Below are 14,898 nucleotides of genomic sequence, written 5' to 3' on the forward strand. Positions count from 1 at the left end.
AATTATCACCAACAGATGTTGCATTGTTTTGTTTTGCTTCGGTCTGATGAAGCAAGTTGCTGACCGTTGGTAGGAAGAAATTAGACGACGTTTCCGATATGTTATCTGTCTGTACACCAATATTATCGTAACTCTTCTTAGATCTGGACGACGTACTGTGCTTCCTTGGCCCATCATTAGAAGAAAGGGAAATATTTATGATGTCACTTTTTCTACTGTAGCTATCCTGAAAGAATGGGTTAATTGTTATTAAAAATGAATATTATTACTCTGAATCAATCCTAAACAGCAAATACAGCATGCCCGTAACTAGTGGGGGCGGGGGGCGAAGATGACCCCCCCCCTGCAAAAAGTTTCGCCCCCTCCCACCCTCCTGTGAAAAAATTGTCGATCATTAAAACAATAGATATACATTGTCCATCAATTTTACAGCACCCCTCGGAATACTTCTCTCCTCCCTCGTTGCTCTGAGCTAGTTACGGCCCTGAAATACAGTAACGAAATCATATGGGTAAAATAGACCTAAAGTTTGCAGTTCACGTGAGATAATTTCAATTATATTAACTTTTCAAACGAGTTGAAAAAAGAGCTAAAAGTAGATATACCTTACTCGATGTTGTACTTCTACCAATGCTGTTGGTATCAGCTGTTCGCCTCGATGCTGCTTCCAGCATTTCAGAAAGAAGTTGGTCATTTTGTTCCAAAGCTCTCATGGCATAATCAATTTCAATCAATCCAATGGGAGTCCTAGGTGACCTGCATTCTGAAGTTCCCCTCGATGAAATGGTCCGCAGACTTCGTGGTGAGGCTCCAGGCGTGTTGTAATAACGAATATCGTTTATTCGACTTGCTAAAGTTGCGTCTGAGCTCTGGTTTCGGGGCACGACCGAAGATGATCTAGATAATGTTATAAAATCTACATCGACGTCGCTTTCGGTTTCAATTGCTGCTCCGACTGCTTCCATTGTACGCGTGGTGGTGGAAGTTCTTTGTGCCCAGGGGATCATAAACAGCACCAGTGCTCCAGCAATGACCGGTATACTAGCCACATGGAAAGCCACATTATAAGAGCCCAAAGAGTCGTACAGAAATCCTGAAAGAAAAAGTCACAACACACAGTAGTTCTTATATTGATTAGGTTGTCAACGACTAAAATTTGGAATTGATTAGAGTATTGATGTAACATTGCACTAGCTTAAGTCTGACTATTGCGACATCGAAATATATCAAGTCGCATAATTTATTCCACCCGTGTATTGACAGTAACACTGGCCGCGCTAGTTTCTCCCATGACAGCATTTTGCCTCGTTTAAGCGTACAAGACAAGCCGGGGGGGGGGGGGGGGCAACTGACCCCTAACTTTCGGGCAATCTGACTTTTCGGGCAGACGGATAAAGTGAAAACAAAAATTCAACCACAGTTAAGTTGCTGTATTCACGGGCTGAAATAGCAGGAAAACACGTTTGCGACAGTTAAATTTTCAACTAGACTATAAACGATTGATTGGTTGATTGGAATTCGACTCAGCCACCTAAGTTAGGCTATATCAGACCACTTGCTGTATTCAGGGACTGGAACAGCAAGGAAATGCGTTTGCGGTCGTCAAATTGTCCAAATTTTCTTTGCGGGTGGTCCCTAGTCGTCTGTAACCCGAAATTTGTTCGGGCATTTCATGAGGTTGTGTCCCCTTTAACATTCATCGAGCCCGTACGCCTATCAATGGATTATACGACCGTCCGGCATTGATTACATTTATAACAACTTGATGATTTTGTGAGATTCAACAAAGAGTAAATAAAAGTAAGATGGTTTCGAAGTACACTGTATTCGCACAGTTGCCCCGTGTGCATTTATCAAATATTAGAACACCAGCGACAAACTAAAGTCTAAAGATTAATATTCCCGCCTTACCTGCTATTGGTGGCCCTAGCGTAAAAGTGATTGATGAAGTACCACTCAAAAATCCCCAAGCAAGAACTGCCTTATCGGCTTGTACAAGAGAACATGTCATCAATGGAAGGAGAACTACAAAGCATCCATCAACCATCCCAAAGAATACAACGTAACTCAGCAAACCACCAAAGGACTGAATAAACGGCAAGAACATGGTGGCAGTACCGCACACGATCATAGATAATTGATGCATGTGCAGTCTGTTCAGTAGACCCAGCTGAACGATCTTCCCGAATGTCAATCTTCCAATAGCAGTTGATGCACCAAAAACCATAATTAAAATCGAACCTTGATCTGGGGTGATACCAGCATCTAATGCAAAAGAAATCTGAAAATATTTAGACTGCCTTATGAACTATATTTTACAAAACAACAGAATTTATCTACAGTAGCTGTTGAGTGGTATATATTCAGACACATTCTTCGGATGCTGTATTTTGAATCGGTTATTCTTATATGCAAATCTGATTAAAACACAGATCCTATTTCGTTTCGTTTTTTATAGTTCAAAATTTCGTTTTACTTGTCTTTACCAGACTAGGATCTTGAACAGTTGTTATATAAACCGCGTTCTGGATGATGTGAGGGATTAGCCAATGAAACGGTCTGTTACGGCGACTTTTGGCGTGAGGTGCACAAAACTTCGGGTAAACCTAGAAACGTCAACTCTGATTGATTAATCAATGTCTGACGTCATAAGGACAAAAGCCACTCTTATGACACCTGACGCGACCCCCACCACAACTAGTCAGTTCCTTATGAGGTAGAGGCCGTCAAAAGTATAAAAAAAAAAAAACGAAATATAGATCTGTATTTTAATCGGATTGTCTTATATGAGGGGGACCAACGATGTCTCAGTGAGTAAGACGTTGACTCGCTAAACTGGATCTCCCGTGTTCGATCCTTGTTTTGATTGAGAAAGTTCCTCGGGATTTTCCGGCGCGGTTCCCCCTTATCAGTTGTGCAGGACGTCGCCCTGGCAATGGACGTTGTATAGTCTTTCGGTTGGTACGAAAAAAAGAGGTCCCGTGTACACATTGACGTGTAGGTTATAAGAAAACCCTTGACAGTTGGAATTCGCTATAAGCGTAAGCCGTAGCGCCGCTGCCAGAACAAAATTTCCCTCATAGCAAACTGTGTGTCGTAGACCCGCCTTCAATAAAAATAAGCGTACTCACCAAATGAACATAAGGAATATAATAACCAAACATGACAAGTGTGATTCCAGTACTCCATACTATAAATACCCGATTCTTCCACAGGGCCAGTTCCTGTATTAAACGCCGTAAAGGTGAAGATCTTAACGTCTCGGATGCTGTTTTCTTTGTATTACTAATGGGCCGGACAAAAAAGTTAAATAGAGAAGTAAATAAGCAAGCCACCGCGTATATTCTAAACGTGTTTCTCCAGCCAACGGAGTCGATGAGAGCCTGTGATGTTGGGGCCATGACTAGGGTTCCAATGCTGCTCCCAGAGGTTATGATCCCAATAGATACACTTAAATATTTTTCAAAATAATCTTGTCCCAGGGTCATTGTAGGGGTTATACATAAGCAGGTGCCTAAACCATAGATAAACGAGAAGGTAAAAAATAAGTGATTTAAACTGTTCACAAACGACGAGGATAGCAATGCAATAAAACAAAGCAACCCGCCACACATCATCGATACACGATGTCCAAACTTGTTTATCACTACTCCAGCAAGAGGTCCCGTCAACATTGATAATCCATAAGCTATCGATCCAACCCATGCTGAAATAAATGATACATTTTGCATTTATGTTTCTACCTCACTGGGAAATGAGAGAGACAGAGAGAGAGAGACTAACAATTTTATTTCATTAATTCGCTTGCGCATCAGTGAGGGGAACCTGGAGGACCCGGAGAAAACCCACGAGGTTGGACAGGCGACCCTACTCCTTGTCACGTACAACGGGAGAATCGAAACCACGCCAGTTGACTCAATGACAGAACTTATGATACAGCGCGCACGCGCCTACCATTTGACCATCCAACCCTCCACTGGAAATGAAATGTGGTTTAACGTCATACTTTTCTGAACCAACTGCATGGGCTAATGAAGAGGGGAACAGGCTAAATAATATATTTGTTAAGGCCAGTTCAATTTTCGTCAAGGTCGCTGATATGTAAATAAGGTTAGGACACGTGATTGTTGACGAGATTGTAGGTTAGAGTAAGCATTAGGGCTATAAGTCTAGGGTTAGGGTTAGGGTTGGGATTAGCGCTAGCCCTGTTTACATCCCTTTGACCGTTGACCAAAATTGAAGTTGGACTGATCAAATAGAACAATCGGTGCACGGGGGGCCCCTTTTTGTCCCATCCGAACGCTTTTCATTGCCAGACCCTCCACCCTGCAACACTGACAAGGAAACACGCTTAAAAATCTCGAGGTACTTTCTTGGCCGAAACCAGGAACAAACGCGGGATCCTCAGCCTCAGGTGAGTGAGCAAGCGCCTTCCTCCCAGTTCCACAGTGGCCCCCTACCGCGCTTAGCCATTGAGTTGACGGTAACATGACCGTCCAGTTTGTTGATATTTGTTAGGCTACAAGCAGGGGCGGATTGGGGCCGGGAACCGGCCCGGACTCTCGTGTCGGGCTCTCCCCCTGTAAAATTTTGAAAAATGAACCCCAAATATTCGATTTGGTGGCATATCTGATTATAATCTCTGTCAAATAATATATCTCATAAATCGGTTAATTTAAGCCAAAACCCCGACCGGCATGTAATTTACAATCATCAACCTGTGAAATTATCATATCGTGATATATTAATTAACGTATTATCATTGTATCGTCAGGAGTCAAGATAATTTAAAGTAGCTAAGTCCCTAACTCAATCAATATCATCCAAATTCTTCGACATTGAAAACACGATTTATTTGTCGGTTTAAATCAACATTGATGTTGTGATCTTACCGGGAAAAGATGGCCTTCTGATATCCAATATTTAAGACAAAATAAACATTTTACAATTGGTACACGAATCGTGTACCATAATGCGTTTCAGCGCTATTTGTAATAAGGGACTCGAAAAACGAGCCTAGGTATATTCCACAAGTAATGTCAAACGGTGACGCTATATTCCTATATTCTTATCTGGAGAGCATGCCCAATAAATACTATCGGCGTAGACTGGAATAACCAGAAGCTAGAGATTGAAATTCGATTGAGAATACTGGCGTATGCCGCCGAACCTAAATGATTAGAAATTACAGTAAAAACAGAAACGATTGAATGTAAATCAATTTATATACATTCATGTTACATTACTGTATGCGTTGCGACCCATTTGTGTCAATTTCTAGGTCCCAAATATTAGCGACTTAGCTCCTTTAACTGGTTAAAAAATTGGACTAGTTGAGAAAATTTTGACCATTTGATTAACCAGTTAGAAATATTGAATAAGTAGGAATATTTTCATTGAAAAATGTCCAATTTTTGTTGCCGGGAGCGCTAGTTGATTCCTCCCGTGATGGAAGGCCACGAGACACATTGGTACAGAGTGACGAAAGTGAAATTCATGAAGTCTATATATTATACCAGCCCATTCCAGACTCCAGTGATGGCGTGGGCGGCCCGTAAAGCCACCAGCCACATACAACATGATCATCATCGCTCCAAGTCCGGTCCAATCCCCCTCCCCCCATATAATGTTCAGCAGAAAAAAGGTTTTTTGGACGAATTAGACAAAAAAAATTTTTTTTCATTTTTTGTCCGACCGGCCCTTCTGGCGATCGACCGACCGCCCGATGGGCCAATCCGCCCCTGGCTATAAGTCGCTGTCTAATGTTAATGTCTACAATTTTTTAACACATCAAATTTGATGACAGCAAAGTTGTGATAAAATCTAAATCTGCATCAAATTTGATGGAAACCTTGCTTAAAGTAAACTTGCACACAATCAAGGCTGCGCCTGTTTTAATGGCATTATCTGGATTTGTTATATTCCATATTTAATTATAGATTGACATGATTTAACACAGATGAGTTTTATAGTAAATCTAGATGTAATCACTTACCGGCGTTTGCCTTTGTGGTCTCAAAGTCTCTTATGAATAAAATAAAGAAAACCCCAAAAGCATGAAGCACACCAAGGATTATTATCTGTGTACAAAATCCACATCCTAAGGCTATCCATGCTGATTTACTGTCTTTAGGAAAATTCAATGCCGGTCTTCCCTCTTCGTGTTCATTTGAGTGGTTTTGTATCAACGACTTTTCTGCCATTTTATCAAGGTCTGGATGAATAGGAGTTTAGAACTTTTGGTACACGTACTGCCTTGGAGATGCCAAACATGAACTTGACGTCATGCAAATCTTGCGTCATCATGGATAATAATTGGTCATTCATTAAATTTTTATAATTTATTAACAAGATAAAAAAAATACGTGTCATCCCTTGGCTGGGCACTTGGCTGATGCAAATAAAGGACTCAAATATTGCAACCGCCTCAATAACGAAGTAATTTTTTCATTTAAGATGAATAAAAATTTAAATAGATAATTCCCAATCAATTGATGATTATCAAACTTAGGATTTATCAATAAATACGAAAATTTGGTCTTTGAATCATGGGATAAACCTGGAAAGGAATGAGCTTGAACACCTCATAAACACTATTCTTCCATCACACTAACTTAAAACTAATTTTATTTTGGACAGATGTTAAATAAAAGTTAAAGTGAGACTTTTTAATAAAATTAATTTGTACAGAAGTGTTCGTTCCTAGATGTGTTTTCACGATATTTAAGTATTGTGACCTAGTCTACGGTTTTGTAGAATATCTTTGCATTTTATGTGATCACGGCTTTATTATGTAAATTGTTTTGGATCAACTGGATCATCTTAAATTTCTGGAAAATAATTCCCACCGAAATACAAATGACCGACTGGGCTAATGAAGACGGACATACGCATGCCAGTGTGCTATGGGGAAACTTTTTTCCGGGCAGAGGCGCTAAGGCCTATTAGCTGTCAAGGGGTCGTTTACGTGCACGCCAAAGTTTACATACATGGGACCTTGTTTTTTTCGTCCCATCCGAACGACTACACACTGTCCTTGTCAGGTCCCCCGTCCTGCACCACTGACAAGGGTAAAAATGATGTCGTAGTCTGGAATTTACAATCGGGGTCATCTGCTTGAATGATCGCGAGGATGTGATTTCGTTAAAGGAGTTGGGGGCATGCTCCCCCTAGAAACTTTTGAAATTGGTGCTCCATTGGCAGAATCTCAATGAATTTAGTGTCATAAATCGATGTGTAAAGGCGCTGCGGGTATACTAGACCGCTAGAGACTTGGTGAATTTGTTGTTTTTTTAATCTGTGCAATTTCCCTTCCCCACCGTGGCTCTTTTCTCTGGCTATACTCCAGGGACGACCAGAGTATTTAGTAAATACTAGAATAATGCTAGTTACGAGAAGGTAGCTAAAAAACGCCGAGATCTGCTGGTGTGTTTGTTTTTAGCAATACGATTGGATGCCTTTAGTTTCACCTGGTAAACTTAATTTTTTTAATAAAAATAAGATAAGTTTATACTACTTAGGCCAATGTAGGGACACAACTTTCTTTTAACTGCGAATATTGAAAGATAAGTTAATCAAGCGGTGTTTTTAACAGTACCTTTTTAACTGACTTGGAACATTCCTCCATAGTCTACTTGCGATTTTCCCCTTGTCTAAATCGCACATTTTGTTTGGCTGTTGTTCACTCCAAATATTTAGCCCCGCCTTTATGGCGTTTAGACGTCAGACCCAGATTAACCATTAGGCAAGTAAGGCATGTGCCGGGGGGGGGGGGGCGGTGCAGCCAAAAATCCGGGACAGAAATATAAAGTAAAAAATATTGTTGTAATCTAACTACTGTAATATTATAGTAATTACAGTTCTGAATTTTATTTGTAATAAATTTTCTGTTGTTAAGTTTATTTTTTTTCCTTTTTTCGGTGACCCCAAAATATCTGTATTTTCAGGTCTCCTATCAAAATGTGCCAGCAAAACTCTAATCCGACACTGGCCAGACTTCACACGTTTTAAACTGTTGGGCATATAAGAAAAGCTTTTAACGCTTCGATTTAAAAGAGATGATTTGTACCCGTGTTAAGCACCTATTCACTCAATCTGTTTCACAGAGAATTACGAGTCTCGTATAATATCTGTCACAGCACGCGGTGTGAATCATTGGCTGAATGGCGCGTGCATTGTTTACATAAGACATAACTGCTTCGGAGAGAATGCTGCATTTTAGTCATTTTAATACCCATTTACACTAAATCGGAAATAATTTTTAACTACAAATACGTCAAACGCCTTTATTTATTTTTCCAATATATACAAAAAATGTTTTAGAATTTAATTTGTCGCAGGAAAAAAGTTAATATTTCTAGCTCAATAAGCCGCATCAATGTCATCCTTATCAGTGATTGTCGCGGCCAAGCAAATATTCACTGCGGATCAGTGTGCTATTCACTATGACTTATTCCAGAATGAGCTATCTCTTAATTCGATGCACGCAGGGTCGAGAGATGGTGTTTCTTATAAAATGCATACATATGATGACTATGTAAACCACATTTTAAAGTTGTCTTGTAATTGCCCATTTGAGCTGCGGCCGTGTCACGTCAGGTTAAAATTTGGTCGTTCTTTATATTGTTTTTAAATTTTAAAAAATGGAGATTCACTTTGGCAGAGACATTACCCCGAGATGAGGTACAGAGAGACTTCCAGTTCGAGACTACCAACCTTGACCTTTAAAAAATTAGGTGTCATTTCCACGCAGACATCAGAATCTTCATTATTTTGCATAAAAGTGAAAGAGGTAGATATAAACTATTTGTATTTTATTGAAATATTATTGTGATGTCGTACTTTTCCACCACATCTCATCAGTAATTCATAAATTTAAACTATTAACTTTGATCATTTTAAACGTAATTTGTAAACGTCATTCGGCTTACAACATTCGACTCTTCACTCAAGAAATACTAAATAGTATTAGTATTGTAGTATTCACATCACACCGGTAAAATACTTGATGCCGTTCAGACGGCTGAATATATATATGTATGGTAAGCTAATGTTTTTAATCCAGGAGATTGCCGTGTACACATAGAGATACCGGATTATTCACAGTAGAAACAGGGACATATGTTATTATCAAAAGATCTGAGTCTAACCGTAAGGTCTGAAGGGCGTGATATTTATTGACATTGTCACAATGATTATGGTATGAGACATCCAGATGGGACGATAAAAAGTACCCAAAAATCAAGGACTGTCCTGGTAAAACCGGGACGTATGGTAACCCTATCACATAGTTAGGATCGATTACTTATTTACAAAGTTGCAAACTTGTTTTCTCATGACATGAATTTCGCAATAGGCTGCCTACACTACAATGACACTGAATTTTACTTGGCATGCAGAAAAACAATCTCGAAAACTGAAGACAATAATAGTTCTAAATATAGCAATATAACTTATCGACTTTTCCTTTAAGCTTACAAAAACCTAGAGGAACTGACTATCACGATGATGTCCTGACTATTCCTATGAAGCTACCACTCTACCCCACTTCTATTCTAACTAAGGCTAATTTGGAGTCCTTACCTTCGTCCTAAGTAATCATGTCTCGCCACATCTGACACAAATTTATGATAATTCAACACTACTTTCTTTGCAGTCGAATTTTAACGATTTGATGACCGAATGGTTAGCATATGCGCGCTGTATCATAAGGTCTGTCATTGAGTCAACTGGCATGGTGTGGATTCCACGGTTGTACGTGTGAACGAGCAGGGTCGGCTGTCCAACCTCGTGGGTTTTCTCCGGGTCCTCTGGTTTCCTCCCACCGCTAAAGACCCCTAGACGCAAGCAAATTATTGAAATGAAATTGAACCATGTGTTAGTCCCAAAATGACCTAGTTCATGTTGAGGGGATGTTAAACTCTCTCTCTCTCTCTCTCTCTCTCTCTCTCACACAAGTAGAAATTATTTACATGTATTTGTTACAGAAGATTCAAAATGCAGAACAATATTGATCCCCATCTTGATTTAACTGGTAAATTAATTATAAAAGTACAGCTAGGCGAAGACATACGACGTATACCAATCCATAATGAAGATATCACTTATGATGAGTTAGTTTTGATGATGCAAAGAGTTTATCGCGGAAAGTTAGGCAGCAATGATGATATTATCATCAAATACAAAGATGAAGGTACAGTTACATACTTTTGTTCATATGTTCTTATTCAACTTTACATGCAGATTCTTCCAGAATTATCAAGCTTTAATTTCCTCTAAACCAAGGTCTTGTGTACACATTGACATGCACGTAAAAGAACCCTTGACGTGCATGCAAAAAAAACCCTTAACAGTTGCAATTCGAAATAAGAGTAGGCCATAGAATCGCTGTCTGTACAAAGTTTCCCTCAAAGCACACTGCATGGCGTACATAAATGCATGTCTTCATTAGCCCAGAAGTGTATGGTGTAAAACATTTCATTTCTTAATCTTATTGACTTTTCAAGTCAGAATGTCAGATATTTTGCAAGAAAACACAGCTTGCGTACTAAGTACCGTACTTTAGAGTACTGAATATTTTCGTGTTTCTAACCATTAATCAAAGACAAAATTGAGCAATAGTAATTAAGTACACTTTCCAATTTGTAAAGAAACAAATCACAGTTGAGAAGTGGTACCAGATCTTTTGAAACTGCTCACTACATATTCTATTTCTATTGTAATAAGGTATCTTTTCATACCAAAACTATACAAAAAACATATTAATAAAATAGAATTCAACTTATTCTTTTCATTAGCCCAGTTGGTACTGAAAACTTTGGTGTCGATAGATTTGGTCCTAACTATAGTCAAAGACAAAATTGAGCAATAGTAAATTAGTACACTAATAATACATATTAATAATAATAAAATAGAATTGAACTTATTCTTTTCACTTGTATTGTTAACTTTCTTTGTTATAATAAACATTTTCTATTTTATTTTTTTTATAGATGGAGATCTGATTACGATTTTTGATAGCTCAGATTTATCATTTGCTATACAGTGTAGTCGGATTTTAAAAATTACTTTATTTGGTGAGTAATGGAATAAATAGACAGTAAACCCCCAAAATATAGTCTTTTTGTGTCAGTGTCATATAAAAATGCCCTTTTATTAAACATAATCTGCCTATTGTAGTTCTTTCTTTAGCCCTGAAATGTTATCTAAATTATTAATTAGACATTTATTAACTTATTGCAGACCATAATCAACTCTCGATGCCATCGTTAGCTTGTGATATTTAATGCATTTGAATACATTTTGTGATGGATAATTTAACTTAAAAGTGGATAATCGAGACTTTGTTTATTATTGTACCTACGTTAATAATGACGAAATTTTCAGCATATTCTCTTTTCATTATCTATTTTTTAACTGTTATAGCAAGAACTGTTAGCTCTTTATCTAATCTGACAAGGACAGCTTTCTAGTCATTTGGATGGGATGAAAAACCGAGGTCCCATGTATACATTGGCGTGCATGTGAAAGATCCCCTGGCAGTTGGAATTTGATATAAGAGTAGGCCAAAGTGCCACTGCCCGGGCAAAATTTCCCTCATAGCACACTGTATGGTTTATGCCCTTCTTCATTAGCCCAGTCAGAGCAGAACAGTAGGACGTTAAACCCCATTTCATTTCTTTATCTAATTTGACCTAATGCCCCTTTAAGGAAATAATTGATGTTTAAAAATGTCAACCAGATTTGACCATCTGAAGGGTAAATAAGAAAAGACTTTTAGATGTGACAAACCTATTAGTCATCATAATATGTCATGTGTTTTATCTGCCATGAGATGAATAAAACATGAAATTTTTATATACTGTTATAATGAATATAACAATTAATATTTTGTTTTTCTGAACCATTGTAGTTAACAATATGCCTAAACCATTAGAAAGTGATGAAGTCAAATTAATAAAACGAGAATTACAGTTAATACGTGATAGAGTGAATAGATTATTGGATAGACTAGAACCTCCAGCAACTGTATCAAGTTCTACCGATTCTACAATATTAAATAGTAAGTAACTAAGTCAAGTTTATGTAATAATTAGTAATGAAATAGTACCTAACATTTTCAACTTAGTGCTGGACATGTATTAATAATATCAATAAAAAAGACAAATCAGCACTGGACAAAATGACCGGCACCAGAGGTTTTGTGCCTGACAAAGCCTGAATTTGTGTCTGACATTGTCTGTGACAGGTGCCTTATTTCCAGGCTTGGACTCAGTTCCTTTTTAATAATTTCAATTTTAATTCAGATTCTAATTAATAGCTACAGTGAGACTTAAGTCTTTATTAAGAATTGTGGAACTGAATATGTGACAAAATTGCTTAAAGAGAACCTTATAAGCTATACAAGTCATGTTTAGTATCAATAGTACGATAATTCCATGGACCAGGAATCAATTACCCATAGTGTTGTAAATTCAGGGAGGTCAGCATGGAGGTCTCGGGTTCGATCCCGGTGTTGGCTGAGAAAGTTCATCATAATTTTCCGGCATGGTTTCCACTTGTCAGTGATGCAGGACGGGAGGGCCTGACAAGGACAGCTGTCTAGTCTTTCAGATGGGGTGAAAAACCGAGGTCCTGTGTACAAATTGGCTTGTATGTAAAAGATCCCTTGGCCGTCGGAATTTGATATAATTATAAGAGTAGAGCGTAGTGCCGCTGACCGGGCAAAATTTCCCTCATTGCACACTGTATGGCTTATGCCCGTCTTCATTAGCCCATTCATTTCATTTTGTTGTGAATTTATGTAGACAATAATTTTGTTCTTGAATTCCTTCACAAATATAAGCCTACAATACTTTTTACTATATTATTAATAATATAAATTTATTATATGTTTTTATCTTTCAGATACACAAGCGGAAGTTAGTCCTCATAAAAAAGAAATTACACCAAGAACGAATGTAGCAAGTAGTAAAGAGTTTGATCCATTATCTACACAGCGATCTGTGGATGAGAATAGTCAGAGTAAAGTTATGTCTTCTTTTAATATTTCTAACGACGGTGAGTCCAATATTTTAACTTTAGGGTAAATAACAATTCTGGAGCCATGATGGGAAAGTAACAATCTGATTAAAACACAGATAGTATTTCGTTTTGTTTTTTATAGTTCAAAATTTCGTTGTCTTTACTACACTAGGATCTGGAAGAGTTGTTATATAACCCACGTTCTTATTGATGGGAGGGATTAGCCAATGAAACAGTCTGTCTGCTATGGCGAGTTCTTGGCATGTGTTGCACCAAACTGTGGGTTTCCCAGTAGAAACATCAATGCTGATTAGTTAATCAAAAGTCTGATTTTATGACCTCTGACGCGACCTCCCACTACAACTGGTCAGATCTTCATGTAGTGCAGGCCATCGAAAGTATAAAAAACGAAATGAAATATAGATCTGTATTTTAATCAGATAGAAATTTAAAAAAAACAAGAAAATTAATTGTAAAGGAGCTAAATAAAGCATTGAATTAGATTGATCATTTTTGTATTTAAAGATTATGTGGAAGTTGGCTTATGTTCATATTTTGGCTTACTTTATCAAATATCAATTTGTGTAAAAGTGTCAGTAAAGACACATTGATATTGCATAAATCAAATCAACAAAGAAATTGACAATTTGGTTTTGACCCAAAAGAATTTTAGTCATTATAATTAGATTAGATATATAGGTGTTCATTACATATGAACTGTAGCAGTAAAAAATCAGATGAATATTTTCAGCAGTGATGTATTTTTCTAGTTGCAAATAAATACGATATTATGTTAAGAATAACTTGAAGGTGTTTGAAATCTGACATGATCACATCGTAGATTATGAAACCATCAATAACATTTAACATTTGAGTTGTTGAAATAAAGTGAATATATAAATATAAAGAATGTGGGTACCCTTCGGGACTAAATCTTAGGAAATTTATAGCCAGCCGTTGCAAAAGTTCTTAAGTGTGAATCCATTTAAAATGGTTTAAATATTATCCAGCGTAACATATCATTTATGTCTTGGGGGGGGGGATGGCTGAATTGTTAGCCTATGCTCACTGTATCATAAGGCCTGTCATTGAGTCAACTGGCGTGGTTTTGATAACCCGGTTGTATGTGACAAGGAATAGGGTTGTCTGTCCAACCTTGTGGATTTTCTTGAGGTCCTCCCGTTTCCTCCCATTGCTAAAGCCCCCTACACGCAAGCGAATTATTAAAATAAAATTGAACCATATGTTAGTCCGGAAATGACCTGGTTTGTGTCGAGTGGACGTTAAACCCCATTTCTCTCTCTTGCTCATTTATGTCTCTAGTCGGAATCTGTCATGAAAAACTCAGTTATTTGTATCGTAACATTTCTTGCATATCAACCTTCTAAATAGATTTCAAATGAAACGTGAAGATGTAGATATTTGTAGGTACATGTAAGTTATCAAATACAGGTATTGAAAGATCTATCCATTTCAAGGTACAGGTAATACAGGTATTGAAAGATGTATCTATTTGTAGGTACAGGTAATACAGGTATTGAAAGATGTATCTATTTGTAGGTACAGGTAATACAGGTATTGAAAGATGTATCTATTTGTAGGTACAGGTAATACAGGTATTGAAAGATCTATCTATTTGTAGGTACAGGTAATACAGTTATTGAAAGATTTATCTATTTGTAGGTACAGGTAATACAGGTATTGAAAGATCGGGTACTCCAGATAGTTTATCCAGTATTGGTTCGTCTTCTAGTAATTTATACCGACAGCAACAACAAACACCTGTACACCCCGCTTCACAGACACCTACTCAACCCCCTCAACCTACATCCCAAGCTTCACAACCACAAACATTACAACAACAACAACAACCAC

The 14,898-nt window shown here is 37.7% G+C and overlaps 2 protein-coding genes across 2 annotated transcripts; one reads left to right on the plus strand and one right to left on the minus strand.

Annotated features, from left to right (window-relative positions):
• Nucleotides 1-476: 476 nt before the first annotated feature.
• On the minus strand, nt 477-8,742 carry LOC126810636 (monocarboxylate transporter 10). Its single transcript, XM_050535816.2, has 6 exons — nt 8,716-8,742; nt 5,996-6,080; nt 3,132-3,706; nt 1,912-2,281; nt 971-1,093; nt 477-484 (listed from the first exon to the last, which is right to left on the minus strand). The coding sequence occupies exons 1-6, from the start codon at nt 8,740-8,742 to the stop codon at nt 477-479; spliced, it is 1,188 nt and encodes a 395-aa protein (XP_050391773.1).
• On the plus strand, nt 8,665-14,665 carry LOC126810634 (protein TFG). The gene is made up of 6 exons (XM_056098905.1): nt 8,665-8,791; nt 9,987-10,192; nt 10,992-11,075; nt 11,912-12,061; nt 12,907-13,059; nt 14,625-14,665. The coding sequence occupies exons 2-6, from the start codon at nt 9,997-9,999 to the stop codon at nt 14,663-14,665; spliced, it is 624 nt and encodes a 207-aa protein (XP_055954880.1). The 5' UTR covers nt 8,665-8,791; nt 9,987-9,996.
• Nucleotides 14,666-14,898: the final 233 nt, after the last annotated feature.

This window comes from Patella vulgata, chromosome 2 (genome assembly GCF_932274485.2).
Source record: "Patella vulgata chromosome 2, xgPatVulg1.2, whole genome shotgun sequence".
Lineage (NCBI taxonomy): Eukaryota > Metazoa > Mollusca > Gastropoda > Patellidae > Patella > Patella vulgata.